General features: G+C 44.6%; 1 protein-coding gene and 1 pseudogene across 1 annotated transcript; both read left to right on the top strand.

The window, feature by feature from the left end:
• The first annotated feature begins 7,773 nt into the window (after positions 1-7,773).
• On the top strand, positions 7,774-9,394 carry LOC124040656 (annotated as a pseudogene).
• Positions 9,395-11,958: 2,564 nt separating this feature from the next.
• LOC124040655 (peroxiredoxin-6-like) lies at positions 11,959-15,361 on the top strand. The gene is made up of 4 exons (XM_046357735.1): positions 11,959-12,008; positions 14,220-14,376; positions 14,541-14,689; positions 15,181-15,361. Exons 1-4 carry the CDS (start codon positions 11,959-11,961, stop codon positions 15,359-15,361), a joined length of 537 nt encoding a protein of 178 aa, XP_046213691.1.
• Positions 15,362-15,990: the final 629 nt, after the last annotated feature.

Below are 15,990 nucleotides of genomic sequence, written 5' to 3'. Positions count from 1 at the left end.
TTCCATCCCCTCTCCTCTCCTCCTCTCTCCTCCCTCCCTCTCCCCTCCCTCTTCCATCCCCTCTCCACTCCCTCCCCTCCCTCCTCCCCCTCTCCCCTTCCTCTCTCTCCTCCCTCCCCCTCCCTCCCCTCTCTCTTCCATCCCCTCTCTCCACTCCCTCCCCTCCCTCCTCCCCTTCCCTACCCTCTCTCCTCCCTCCCACCTCTCCCCTCCTACCCTCTCCCCTCCTCCCTCCTACCCTCTCCTCTCCTCTCCCCTCCCTCCCTCCTACCCTCTCCTCTCCCCTCCCTCCCTCACTGTTTTGATGGCAGACTCTCTAATTCTTAGATTAGGTTCACCAGAGTTCACTGTTGTTAAGCTGTCATCGATGAGGAAAACAGTCCCTTACATAACATGCACATAACGCCTTCCCCGTGCGCGCACTACACGCACGCACGCACACGCACACGCACACACACACACACACACACACACACACACACACACACACACACACACACACACACACACACACACACACACACACACACACACACACACACACACACACACAGTGGTTGTGTGGCTAGTGGAATGTGCTTGGTTGCATAACAGAGTCAAAGCATTTATTGGGACTTTTAAATATACAGTATTATGGTCATCGGTATTCCAAGGACCTATACTTCTAGAACAATGTGCCTGAAGGCTTCTTTGTGAAGAGGTAATTACTGGAATTATGAGCTGGAATTCCATGATTTGACCCTATATATTTACATTACGTGATCGGAGACAGACGGACAGACAGACATACAGATGGACAGGGAAAGAGAGTGAGGGAGAGAGATGACAAAGTGGGGATATATTTGCATATTATATTACAGCATGGTAGTGTAGTCCTTTACAGTAGCAAATGTCAGATACGAAAATAACATATCTGAATCAACATCAGACTGTTTTCATTGGATCAGAGAGAGAAAGGCTTATGTTCAGACACACCTGGCTGGCTGCACTGTGCTGGCAGTCAGCACTGAGTGACAGTCAGTGACTGAACAACACTTCCAGTAAGAGTAGCAGTAGGAGGGCGATAGCGTGTGATCAGCCATCATCACACCTGGCAGACAGTCATAACAGACAGAAGGCAGACGCTCTTTAAAAACATCCCATCCCACCATCGAACCCTACCACCTGAAGGCTCAATTAGGACTGAACAAAACACCCCCGGTATCCACCCCAGTACTACTGTACCAACCTTGAAGGATACCTTTCCCAGAAACATGAATCAAAAGTAATGAGTCATTTATTATTGTATAGCATATGTACTCATATGCATGTAACGCTACACGTAGCAAAGTAAACACTGAGGTAACTGAAGAATGTCTATGTATGTCTCACCCTGTTTATCAGAGACCAATCAAGCACCGCCACAATGTAAATGAACCTTTATCCGTCTACATTTTTATTTTTTACCCCTTTTTACTTCTCAATTTCGTGGTATCCAATTGTTAGTAGTTACTGTCTTGTCTCATCGCTACAACTCCCGTACAAAGACGAAGGTCGAGAGCCATGCGTCCTCCAAAACACAACCCAACCAAGCCGCACTGCTTCTTAACACAGCGCGCATCCAACCCGGAAGCCAGCCGCACCAATGTGTCGGAGGAAACACCGTGCACCTGGCGACCTGGTTAGCTCACACTGCACCCGGCCCGCCACAGGATTCTCTAGTGAGCGATGAGACAAGGATATCCTTACCGGCCAAACACTCCCTAACCCGAACGATTGTGCGTCGCCCCATGGACCTCCCGGTCGCGGCCGGCTGCGACAGAGCCTGGGCTCGAACCCGGAGTCTCTGGTGGCACAGCTAGCACTGCGATGCAGTGCTGTTTGACATTTTAAGCAGAAATTGTGCACCAGTATTGAATTTTTAAACGTGTTATATTAAATGAAGCGCCCTTTAATATAGACCACATATAGAATTCCAATCTGATTTTGAATATGAAAAAGGCTTGCTAAAGTGCCAAAACTCTGCATTTTGTCATGTCCCAACATCTAGATTATGATTTTTTTCATGTGATTAGTGATTGTGAACTGAACTCTTGTTTTAATATGGTGAAACTGTTTCTTTTAAATATTTATTTTCAAAAGACACATTGAACATCTAATAGTCTAATCATTGAGGAAAAGCAGGTGTGCTGATTCTGCTCTTTTTGGACACTTTCTGGTGTTTTGTGGTGGAAAACTGAGCATGTCGAGCATAACTTGTCAACCCTGTTACCCATAGATAGACAGGCTAGACATGTTTTAACAATTTCATTTTTTTGTCAAGCTTGTATTCATTTGCCACTCCCTGTTGCACACAACAAGCCTCTATTCCGCCTGTCACAAGGGAATTTATGGCTGATTTACGAAGAAATCGTCAACCCTGTTACGGTCAACCCTGTTACTTTATTTGGCACTTACTATAGACATTTTTTTATTTAACCTCTTGAGATCGGAAAACATGTTTAATATTAAGTTGAACATGCTGCTGGGTTTTTCGCACTCAACAGTTTCCCGTGTGCATTAAGAATGATTCATCACATGGAAGAACATCCAGCCAAATTGACACTGTGGAAAGCTTTCGACACCTTATAGAGTCAATGCCCAGACAAATTGAGGCTTTTCTGAGGGCAAAAGGGGGTGCAATGCAATATTAGGAATGTCTTCCTAATGTTTTGTATACTCCGTGTATATTGTACATAGCCCAGTTGTTGCACGTATTGAAATTACACCTGTGTATGTACTAATGTGACTTCTGTTGCATTAAAAGTCAGTAGGGCCTTTTAAGGTTAAAATCAATGAGCGCATGACTGATTGGAATTTCTAAATGTTTTTGTCTCAGTCGAGAAGGTTTTAAAGCTGGTACATGTTTTCAGAGAAGAGGGGAGGCCATTCCATTTCTTAGCTGCTTTGAATGAGAAGGCCGATTGTGCAAAGGACGTGGACCGTCTGGGGATGTTACGGTCCCCGCTGGTTTAGAGTCTTGTTTCCTTGCTATTTTGCTTGGAGTAGAGGCAAGAACACTCTGGAATGTATTTTCTTGAAGTTGAGGGTTGGATCAAGGATTATGTCGAGGTATTTGAATTCTGAGACAGGAGTCATTGAGCCATTGTGAAACATTACCCATAACAGATGTTAACTTGGCAGCCACTTGCTTAACACCCGTTCCACTGTGTCGTCAGCATACACCTGGATCTCCACTCCCTGGAACACAGAAGGAAGGTCATGGTTATTGATGTACAGTATAGGCTGATTAACAGGGGCCCCAAAGCTGGACCCCCTGAGGCACTCTCTACCATACCTCCTTTATCCAGCTTGGCCTTGATCATCTCTAGGAGATAGCAACATGCTGTCTCTTTTGAGTGGTTCACCCTAAACCCAAACTACATGGGGTGAAGAGGGACAGACCCTGTGTTCAGAGGTGTGCTGTGAGCTTGTTCGGTAACCTTAGAGATGACAGGGAGTATACTGACAGGCCTGTAGTTGCTCACTTCCTGCTGGTCTCCAGATTTATATACAGGAGTCACGATGGCAGTCTTCAATGCTTTCAGGAAGACTTTCTTGCAATGATAAGTTGATTATCTGGGTAGTAACTAATGCAGTAACTAATCTTGTCTGTTTGTCTGTTGACAGGATGTCAATACTCAGATATTCCAAATACCATAAGTTATTTCCACAGTCCCTTTACTGCCCTGGATCAGCACTTAAACTGTTTCTCTCTTTATTTATTTTGTTTGTCCTGCGTGATGAAACGTCAACTTAATTGTCCCACTTCACCAATACTTCTCAAAATTTCTCCTGGATCAATCATCTGGATTGTTTGCTGTCTTTTTCCTCCCTCTCTTTGGGGGGAATTATGTACAGCGCCTTCAGAAAGTTCACACCCCTTGTCACGATCGTTTGAATGATTGGACCAAGGAGCAGCGTGCGTAGAATTCCACATGTTTAATCAAATATGAAACTCGCCAACCAAAACTAAACGTGCTGTGCTGTGCTGTGCTGTGCTGTGCTGTGCTGTGCTGTGCTGTGCTGTGCTGTGCTGTGCTGCTGTGCTGTGCTGTGCTGTGCTGTGCTGTGCTGTGCTGTGCTGTGCTGTGCTGTGCTGTGCTGTGCTGTGCTGTGCTGTGCTGTGCTGTGCTGCTCACAGGCAGCTACACAAAAACAAGATCCCACAATCTAAGGTGGGAAAAAGGACAACCTAAGTATGATCCCAAATCAGAGACAACGATAGACAGCTGCCTCTGATTGGGAACCATACCTGGCCAACAAAGAAATAGAAAAACTAGAATGCCCACCCAAATCACACCACGACCTAACCAAATAGAGAAATAAAAAGGCTCTCTAAGATCAGGGCTTGACACCCCTTGACTTTTTCCAAAACATTATGTGTTGTGATTCACATTGATTTAATTTTCTTTTTTGGGGTCAACAACCTACACAAAATTACTGCTGTGAGTCTATTCAACAACAACAAAATTGTCAAGCTCTGTCAAGTTGGTTGTTGATCATTGTTACACAGCCATTTTTAAGTATTTCCATAGATTTTCAAGCCGATTTAAGTCAAAACTGTAACTAGGTCACTCGGGAACATTCATTGTGGTCTTGGTAAGCAACTCCAGTGTATTTCTTTACCACATTTTTCTTTGCCACATTTTTTTGCCATATTAGTTTTGGATTTTTTTTTTTTCAGTACAGGCTTCCTTCTTTTCACTGTCATTTATGTTAGTATTGTGGAGTAACTACAATGTTGTCGATCCATCCTGTTATGTCCGATCACAGCCATTAAACTATTCTAAAATCACCATTTGCTTCATGGTGAAATCCTTGAGCGGTTTCCTTCCTCTACGACAACTGAATTAGGAAGGGCGCCTGTATCTTTGTAGTGACTGGGTGTATTGATACACCAGCCAAAGCGTAAGGCTGGTGCCATGTACGCCGGCCCAAGGAGACGCACTGGAGACCAGATGCGTAGAGCCGGCTTCCTGGCACCTGGCGCGATGCCCACTCTAGCCCGGCCGATACGCATAACACGGTGCCTGCCCGGTCTCTCTAGTTCTCCGGTAAGCACAGGAAGTTGGCGCAGGTCTCCTACTTGGCTTCGCCACACTCCCTGTGTGCCTCCCCCCAAGAAATTTTTGGGGCTGCCTCTCGGGCTTCCTACCATGCTGACTCCATTCGCCGGTATCCCTCCTCACACTGCTCCAGAGAATCCCAGGCGGGCTCCGGCACTCTCCCTGGGTCGACCGCCCACCTGTCTATCTCCTCCCAAGTAGTGACACAGTCCAGATCTCGCTCCCATGTCCACAAATCCTGACTTCGCTGCTGCTGCCCATTACCACGCCGCTTGGTCCTTTTGTGTTTGGTGGTTCTGAAACTGCAGATTTCCTCCTCTTCCTCTGAAGAGGTGAATCAAGGATCGGACCAATATGTAGCGTGGTAGGTGTCCATGTTTTAATAGGGAAAACTGAACATGAACACAAATATGAACGAAACAGTCCCGTGTGGCACAAACACAGACACAGGAAACAAAGAACACTAAGGTCAGGGTGTGACATTGAGTCTGTGTTTGAAATTCACTGCTCGACTGAGTGACCTTACAGATAATTGTATGTGTGGGTACAGAGATGGGTAGTCATTTAAAAATCATGTTAAACACTATTATTGCATACAAGTTGAGTCCATGCAATGTATTATGACTTGTTAAGCACATTTCTATTCCTGTACTTACTTGCCATAACAAAAGGGTTGAATACTTATTGGCTCAAGACATTTCAGCTTTACATTTTTTATTAATATGTAAACATTTCTAAAACATAAAATCACGTCGACGTTATGGGCTATTGTGTGTAGATCAGTGACAAAACATCTTAATTGAATCAATGTCAAATTCAGGCTGTAACTTTACAAAATGTGGAAAAAGGCAAGGTGTGTGAATACCTTCTAAAGGCACTGGTCTAAAAGTGGTCCAAGAGAAGATTTCAGTTTGTGTTTCTATCGTTATCCTCCTTGCTATTATTTTCTTCACTCCATCTGATCTTGCTGTCCATAATTCTCCTAGAAAATCTGCCATGCAGATTTTGTGTGTGTGTGTGTGTGTGTGTAGCCTGGTCTCATAGAAGAGACGTAACATAGTAAACCGAAATATGGAACACTCAAATTAGTATGATAGCCTATGTTATGTTTGGTGGTTACATAAAACAGATGGTTATTTAAGGCAAAAACTAAAGGAAGGCGGTTGGGTCGGAACACACGTCCAGCAACCCGAAGGTTGCGTGTTTCAAATCTCATTACGTACAACTTCAGCATTTTAGCTCATTAGCAACTACTTACTACTTTTTAGCTATTTTGCAAATACTTTTTACAGTGCATTCGGAAAGTATTCAGACCCCTTGACTTTTCCCACATTTTATTACGTTACAGCCTTATTCTAAAATGGTTTAAATAAAACATCGCCCTCATCATTCTACATACAATACCCCATAATGACAAAGTGAAAACAAGTTTTAAATATTTTTTTGTACATTTATTACAAATAAATATCTGAAATACCTTATTTACATAAGTATCCAGACCCTTTATTATGAGACACGAAATTAAGCTCAGGTAGATCCTGTTTCCATTTATCATCCTTGAGCTCTCCTGTCTCAGCCTCCAGGATTTATTCTGCAGTAGCTTATGTGTCGGGGGGCTAGGGTCAGTCTGTTATATCTGGAGTATTTATCCTGTCTTATACGGTGTCCTGTGTGAATTTAAGTATGCTCTCTCTAATTCGCTCTTTCTCTCTCTCGGAGAACCTGAGCCCTAGGACCATGCCTCAGGACTACCTGGCCTGATGAGTCCTTGCTGTCCCCAGTCCACCTGGCCATGCTGCTGCTCCAGTTTCAACTGTTCTGCCTGCGGCTATGGAACCCTGACCTGTTCACCGGACGTGCTACCTGTCCCAGACCTGCTGTTTTGAACTCTCTAGAGACAGCAGGAGTGGTAGAGATACTCTCAATGGTCGGCTATGAAATTCCAACTGGCATTTACTCCTGAGGTGCTGATCTGTTGCACCCTCGACAACCACTGTGACTATTATTATTTGACCCTGCTGGTCATTTATGAACATTTGAACATCTTGGCCATGTTCTGTTATAATCTCCACCCGGCACAGCCAGAAGAGGACTGGCCACCCCTCATAGTCTGATTCCTCTCTAGGTTTCTTCTTAGGTTCTGACCTTTCTAGGGAGGTATTCCTAGCCGCCGTGCTTCTACACCTGCATTGCTTGCTGTTTGGGGTTTTAGGCTGAGTTTCTGTATAGCACTTTGTGACATCAGCTGATGTAAGAAGGGGTTTATAAAAACATTAGATTAATTGATTGATTGAGATGTTTCTACAACTTGATTGGAGTCCATCTCTGTTAAATTCAATTGATTGGACATGATTTGGAAAGGGACACACCTGTCTATAGTAGGTCCCACAGCTGACAGAGCAAAAACCAAGCCATTATGTCAAAGGAATTGTCCGTAGAGCTCAGAGACAGCATTGTGTTGAGTCACAGATCTGGGGAAGAGTACAAAGAAAAGGATCCCCAAGAAAAAAGCCTTCGTCATTCTTAAATGGAAGAAATTTGGAACCACCAAGACCCTTCCTAGAGCTGCCCCCCCGACCAAACTGAGCAATTGGGGGAGAAGGGCCTTGGTCATGTAAACGTCATTTTTCAACAAAAGAAAGATCATCACGAAGCAAAGTGAGAAATAAAGAGACTGTCCCCCAGAATGTGGCTCCCCCAGAATGTGGTAGCCTTGTGTCTGTCCTGCCTGGTGCTGTCTACCCATGGCCGGGACAGAGTCTCTCTGCGACGCTCAAATGACCACACCGGGCGCTGCCAGTACACCTTCACCGTGGACAACCCTGCAGAGGCCAGTTTCTGTTAGGCGTGCTTCGTTGCATTAGCAGAGTGGTATTAACGACACAGAATATCCTTTTACAGCCCTGTCACTCATGCATGTTGCATGTCAGTTTAAGTGTCTGTGATCCTTTTGGGGACCGTGCCCGTGCTGCAGGTCAAATGACTGGGGTATCTAATAAGAGACGTTCATGTTGTCAGCGTGTCACCTTTGAATGTGTTTTAGGTTTATCAATACTATATGTTTATGATTTGAGTTTATGACTTCAGCAACCAGATCAAACACTAAATAAAACTGTGTTTCATCTCCCTCCCTCTCCCCCTCTGTCAGACCCTGACTATGCCCCCTATCAGGAGATAAGGCCGAGGTGACCGAGGTCCCAGCATCACGTCTCATTCAAGAAGCTGGGCCGAACCACACAGATATATCCTGTTATTACCACTCTACAGCTGTACCTCCCAGACTCCCTCTATCTATCTATATCCTCCTGGTGGCTTCTTAGAGTCACTACACACCAAACTATATAGATGCATATCACCTCTCACAATCCAAAACTCCTTTCAGAGATAAAGATAGCTTTGTGAAATTTACTGTATATTTCACAAAGCACAATTTCCAAAGTACTTGGCATAGTTCTCTTGTGGAGACAAAGTTTGAAATGAATGTAAATACCCTCTGTCTGTTTTTCCAGGCTGTGGTGAGCTGGTGTCTGTGGGAGAGCCTGTCTTGCACCGGAAGGCTGATAGCGTCACAGGGAAGTATGGGGTGTGGCTGCAGGACCCTGAGCCCCCCCCCCCCCCACCCCCTCAATAGCAATAAGACGGTGTGGCGCATCGACACGGTGGGCAAGGACGTCCGCCAGCTGTTTACACACGAGGACATGGAGCAGTTCCCATGAAGGTGCTGGTGCTGCCGGTGCCCGTGGAGAGCACTGGGGCAACCCTGTACTGCGACTCCCTCTACTATCAGCGCAGACACCACCGCACCCTGCACCGCTACGACCTGGCTTTCGAGAGCCTGGCAGGACGTCTGGAGCTCCCCCCACGCCGGCTTTCACGGCCAGCACCCCTACTCTTGGGGTGTCTACACAGACACCGACCTGGCGGTAAACGAGCAGTGCCCGTGGGCCATCTACAGCCCCAGCAAGGCCAAGGGAGCCATCGTGGCGTCCCAGCTGGACCCTGAGAGCCTGGAGGTGAAGAGGAGTTGGGAGACCAACATCAGGAAGAACACAGTGGCTAACACCTTCGTGATCAGCGGTTGGGTCTACACAGTGGCCAGCTACACGGCCCCAGACACCACCGTCAACCACGTGTTCGACACGGCCCCCGGCCAGGGCCGAGGCGTGGCGGTGCCCTTCAAGAACCACTACCGCTACAACAGCATGGTGGACTTCAACCACGCCCAGAGGAAGCTGTATGCCTGGGTCAACTTCCACATGATCACCTATGATGTCAGGTTGGCGAAACCTGGCGGAAACAGCCAATAAGAGGAGGCTGGGTAAAGATGATGGATTGGTGTGGAGTGCTGTTACTAAAATATGATCAACCAATATCATTACTAACAGCTTTCGAATAAGTTCATAGTGAGGCCTTTGTTTGTGTGCGTTACTCTGTCTAGTAGTACGGGACCACCCATACGTAGAATGTATGCACACATGACTGTAAGTCGCTTTGGATAAAAGCGTCTGCTAAATGGCATATATTATTATTATTATATAAATAACATGAATCTTACAATGAAATACCTCACTACGGTGGAACTCTTTGTGCTACTCCATGTAAACAATCCAAGATATTGCTCTTCCTGCATTATATATTATGTCTTTTACTTATTTTAATACATTTTTTTGACTTTATTGTCCATGTTAATTTTCTCGTAAAGTTGTATTTTCTCTCTTCACCATTACGTTGTCATTTTACCTCAAAATAAAATGTAAACGATAGAGATCCCTAAAAAGATGACCAGTCTGCATTTGTTTTGTTCTATAAATTACAGTGGGACAATTTGCTCAGAATATCATTCATGACCACACGATACAAACATGTGAGGATATAACTCCATGTTGTAAACATCCAAAGAAAAAGTGACATGTTTTTTTGTTGTTGTCCCTTGTGTATTTCCATTTCCTGTATTTCCGTTTGCCGAATCAATTTAATTCATTTCAAAGCCTTGAGATATACATTAAAATACAGAATAAGCCACAGTACATGAAGGGCAGAGCATTTCGGACAATAGACGTTGCAGGTTTGTTTTGAACCTGTCATGTGGTGCCATCTGCTGGCCATTAGTTGATGTGTCTAGTATCAGATCAAGGATTTGTACAACATTACAGGTATGTTACCTTGAATCTGCACTGAGACATATTCAATGTGGATTCCAGGTTAACAGTTACACTACATGGCCAAAAGTATGTAGACACGTGTTCGTCAAACATCTCATTCAAATATCATGGGCATTAATATAGAGTTGGTCCACCCTTTGATGCTTCCACTCTTCTGGGAAGGCTTTCGGCTAGATGTTGGAACATTGCTGTGTGCTTCCATTCAGCCACAAGATCATTAGTGAGGTTTGGCACTGATGTTATGCGATTAGGTCTGGCTAGCAGTCGGCGTTCCAATTCATCCCAAAGGTGTTCGATGGGGTTGAGGTCAGGGCTCTGTGCAGGCCAGTCAAGTTCTTCTACACTGATCTCGACAAACCATTTATGTATGGACATCGCTTTGTGCACGGGGGCATTGTCATGCGGAAACAGAAAAGGGCCTTCCTCAAACTGTTGCCACAAAGTTGGAAGCACAGAATCGTCCAGAATGCCACTGTATTCTGTAGCGTTAAGATTTCCCTAAGGGGTCCTAGTCCGAACCATGAAAAACAGACCCAGACCATTATTCCTCATCCACCAAACTTTACAGTTGGCACTATGCATTCGGGCAGGTAGCATTCTCCTGGCATCTGCCAAACCCAGATTCATCTCAATTGCCAGATGGTGAAGCGTGATTCATCCCTCCAGAGAGCGTGTTTCCACTGCTCCAGAGTCCAATGGCGGAGAGCTTTAGACAACTCCAACCGACGCTTGGCATTGCGCATGGTAATCTTAAGCTGTGTGTGGCTGCTCGGCCATGGAAACCCATTTCACGAAACTCCCGACGAACAGTTCTTGTGCTGACGTTCCAACCAAGGACAGACACTTTTATTTCATTCTCACAGGCTTACCCACAGGATTTCACTTCCTGTCCAACGATAAGATAAAGAAAACTAAACGGTTTGATACTTCCCTTCATTTTTATTATTTTTTAGTGTGAAGGTGACAGGTTGGCAACGTCTTTATTGACTGTCATGACAAAACAGTGTCCTTCCCAGTAGAACATGTGACACACAAAACAATATCATAAATTCTGATACACCCATCAACATTTTTTTTTCTCCAAACTATAATAACTCTGGGAGCTTTGACAAGTAAATATAATGAAATATAAATATTCCCATCCGCAGAGTCAGTGCATAAATGCAACAGTGCATATTACAACTATTAGGCTTGGCCTTTTTATCAACTATTACTGTGTGCCACTTGGCAATTGGTAGAATAGAATGAAATACTGTAAATGCATTGCATACCCCTCAAAAAGATATACAGAGACATGTTTTCCAAATTGTGTTAACAATTGCGTTTTTCTATTAAATTCTAGCTCATTTTAAAACACAATAGAACCATTCTCTAGGCCAGCTGTGCTTTCGCTAAGACAATAAAAATACACTTTTCCCACAAACGAATGCAATATCAGACACTTTGGTGAATTGATGGGACTTTGGCAAACAACACAGCTCTGCCCAGCACTGTCCATTAACTTAATGCAGCTTTAACAACCTTTGTTGTGGTTAGTTCAACAAAGTGTTCACAATGCATATTCTGCACGTAATTGCGCATAGGCTACTCATTTACATAGTGCAAAGTGTGCAGATGGACCCCTGAGGGACATTATGCAGGACTCGAGAGGAACCATCTGTCGTGTACTAATATGACATCACCACGTCAGTAAGAATGCTGGGTTCTCGATGCACCGACAGTCGTGGAGTAAACCAGGCTATCCTGAAATAGGACAAAGGTAAGTCAAATCAAATCACATCACAATGTTCTTTGTCACATGTGCTCAAATACAACCAGCGTAGACTTTAAAAATGCAGAGTAAAAAAAAAAATGTTTTAAGAATAAAAAATAAAATAAAAAATGAAATAGTAACAGAATAAAATACTGGGGCACCCGGGTGGCGCATCTGTCTAAGGCACTGCATCTCAGCACCAGAGGCGTCACTACAGACTCTGGATCGTTTCCAGGCTGTATCACAACCGGCCGTGATCGGAAGTCCCATAGGGCGGCACACAATTGGCCCAGCGTCGTCCGGGTTAGGGTTTGGCCGGGGTAGGAGGTCATTATAAATAAGAATTTGTTCTTAACTGACGTGCCTAGTTAAGTAAAGGTGAAATAAGAGTCCAGCGAGTGTGCATAGAGCCAGTGCAATAGTGCCAGTAAAAAAAGGGGATCAAGGTAAATAGTCCGGGTAGGCATTTGATGAACTGTTCAGCAGTCTTATAGCTTGGGGGTAGAAGCTGTTCAGGAGCCTTCTGGTGCCAGACGTGGTGCTCCGGTACCACCTGCCGTGCGGTAGCAGAGAAAACAATCTATGACTTGGATGGCTGGAGTCTTTGAAAATGTTTAAGGCCTTCCTTTGACCCCGCCTGGTATCAAACTGCCTCAGAAGCTAAACAGACTTTGTCGTTAAATAATTCCTCCACTGTTAGAGTTAAAGAAAGCAAGCGTTATCTGAAATGTGGCAAGTGCAATGGTCTAATAAAAAAATACTCTGAATGTTTGAGTTATTCTGTGAAAAAAGATAAGGTACAGAATGTTTTGTAGCAGATTTCTTTTTTAAAGGAATACTGTTTATTTTTGCAAATGGTAGATAAAAAGTAAGCTGATAAAGAAACGCTGTTTATTGTTAACACAAAGGTTGCTGTAGAAGTGTTGTTGTGTATGTCAGGTTGACATTGCAGTTTATATCCAAGTAAAGGGGGGATGACAAGGGGGGATGATAAGGGGGGGGATGATGTGTACTGATATGACGTCAGTAAAGAATGCTGGGTTCTTGACCGACAGTCGTGGGGTAAAGACATGTTGAAGTTTACCTCAGAGTCCATTTGATTCAATTCAGTATAATATCCAAATTTAGCACAAGTGGTAAATGTAGGATTTGAACACCATCTGTTCAGTCGAATCGAGTATTATGCCTAGGCCAGTATCAAAACAAAATGGCATAGAATAATTCATCATATCGGAAGCTCAAAGACCTATAAAAGCCTTAGTGGAACAACTGGAGCCACTAAGGCAGGATGGGCACTTAGACGCCCACTAACGGCTCGCTGTGATAAACTCAAATTACAAATCAAAATGTATTTGTCACATGTGCCGAATACAACAGTATTACAGTGATTCCAATGCTTCCCACGGATGTATGAAGTTGGCTGGATGTCCTTTGGATGGTGGACCATTCTTGAATAACACGGGAAGTTGCATGAAAAACTCAGCAGCGTTGCAGTTTTTGACACAAACTGGTGCGTCTGGCACCTACTGCCATACCCCGTTCAAAGGGGCTGAAATCTTTTGTCTTGCCCATTCACCCTCTGAATGACACACATACACAATCCATGTCTCAATTGTCTCCAGGCTTATAAATCCTTCTTTAACCCGTTTCCTCCCTTCATCCACACTGATTGAAGTGGAGTTAACAAGTGACATCAACAAGGGATCATCGCTTTCACTTGGATTCACCTGGTCAGTCTATGTCATGGAAAGAGTTCTTAATGTTTTGTATACTCAGTGTAGGTCAGTTGGTTGTGTCAGGCTAACGAGGTCGAGACGTCAGAGAAAGAAAACTGCTTTACATACTGCTCAAATGATTTGTTGTGAAACATTTGAGAAAAAGGCTCTGTGCAGTTATCCTCACAAGGCGGGGTATTGAAGAAAGGGGTGTCAATGAAAACGCTGACTCTGAAATGTCAATGGGTGCAAGATCTCTGTGGCCATACTTGACACCAGCTACATGCCACTTTTACAGCTACATGCTCCTTAACATAGGTTTTATTAAAGTGTATTAAACATTGAATGAACTATTTCTTACCCTGATCTAAAAGCAATAGTGGTCAAAAAATGAAACACAGGAGCCAGGGGTACAGAGGCTGTCATTCCTCTGCTAGGCCCCTACTCTCTCTCTCTCTCTCTCTCTCTCTCTATCCATCACCCCCCACCCTTCTCTCTGTAGCTGGGGTATCCTGTTCTCCCACCTCCGTGACTACAATGCTATCTGCACCACAGAGCTGGGCCGAGCCGACAAACTCAGCTGTGAATTTAGCAGGAGCAACATAGAAATGATCGCCCTGTCCATCGACAGTCTGGAGGACCACCGTGGCTGGACCAAGGTTTCGGCTGCTTCCCAAATGGCCCGCTATTCCCTTTATAGGGCACTACTTTTGACCAGGGCCCATAGAATAGGGTGCCGCTTGGGATACAGCCATAGTTTTGAGTGCCTATACAAATGACCAGTGTGTTTAGTAATGATGGGGCTGTGCTGTGATCCTGTAAGACATCCTACCCTACAACAATGAGGAAGGAGTCTGGCTGTGCGTTCCTCTTCCCCATCATAGCAGACAGTCACAGGAAGCTGGCAGTGGGCCTGGCCATGCTGGACCATGACAAGATGGTCAAGGACGGCATTCCCCTTACTGCCACTGTGTGAGTGTCAAAACACGCTCATGCATGCATGCACACCTACAAGCACACACACACACACTCTCTCTAGGACAGCCTTCCTCTCTCTCCAACTGTTTCTCAGTTTCCGGTATGACTCATTGGCCCACCATGAGATCATCCTGCTCTTTCTTGTGCTCTATTTCCCATAAACGTTACTTATTCACGCTGATGCAAGCGGACCATCTTCACTGGTTAATATGAGTTAACTACACCTCTCACCCAGGCCCCACCTCCCCGTCTGGCAAAAACACACTACCTCAGCCCCTTGCTGGATACGATGACGTAATCTTCTTATATGTATCAGTGAAGGTGATATCACCACGAATGAACACAGCTCACGAGCTCATATTTGCTACACTCCCAGTTTCAGTCAAACACACACTTTCTCTCTCCAACTGCTTGCCATGAGAGTAAAACCACCCCCTACCTGCCTAATTCCTTCCCACCAAAATGTGACATGTTCGCTTGTCAAGGGATTTTTCTATTGGCCCAGATAAAAGGTTGAAGCTGTCCCTGTTCTACCTTCCCACAATGGCATGGAACTTTGATGAGATCCCGAGAGTGGTTGACGGCCAGCAGCTCACAGCACAGAACCAGTTGGCCAACCCTGCTGACTGGCAGGTCAGCCAGTCCCTCTCGAACGCCATAGCCTGAAAGTAGCCAAGTCTCACTATATAGAGTAGCATCTGCAGCTTTCTCCAGGAAGTATTATTGGTCAAATATAAATGAGTGATCCTATAGACAATCAGTTAACATCAGCATTCATCACTGCAACTATTTGTATTGCTCTCCAAATACTTGGAACCCACTGTCACAGCGATATCAATTGGCATTCAGTACAACATCAATTGGCATGCCACGCACGGTGCATTCGGAAAGTATTCATACCCCTTCCCTTTTTCCACATTTTGTTACGATACAGCCTTATTCTAAAATGTATTAAATATATATTTTTACTCAATCTATACACAATACCCGATAATGACAAAGAGAAAACAGTTTTTTAGAAATGTTTGCAAATGTACAGTACCAGTCAGACGTTTGAACACACCTACTTAATCAAGGGTTTTGATTTTTCTACGTTGTTGTCACGACTTCCGCGGAAGTCGGTCCCTCTCCTTGTTCGGGAGTCGGTCCCTCTCCTTGTTCGGGCGGCGTTCGGCGGTCGACGTCACCGGTCTTCCAGCCATCGCTGATCCATTTTTCATTTTCCATTTGTTTTTGTTGTTGTTTTCTACACATCTGGTTTCAATTCCCCAATTACATGTTCATTATTTACCCTC

This window comes from Oncorhynchus gorbuscha, linkage group LG08 (genome assembly GCF_021184085.1).
Source record: "Oncorhynchus gorbuscha isolate QuinsamMale2020 ecotype Even-year linkage group LG08, OgorEven_v1.0, whole genome shotgun sequence".
NCBI lineage: Eukaryota > Metazoa > Chordata > Actinopteri > Salmoniformes > Salmonidae > Oncorhynchus > Oncorhynchus gorbuscha.
This window is presented reverse-complemented; position numbering and strand designations above follow the sequence as displayed.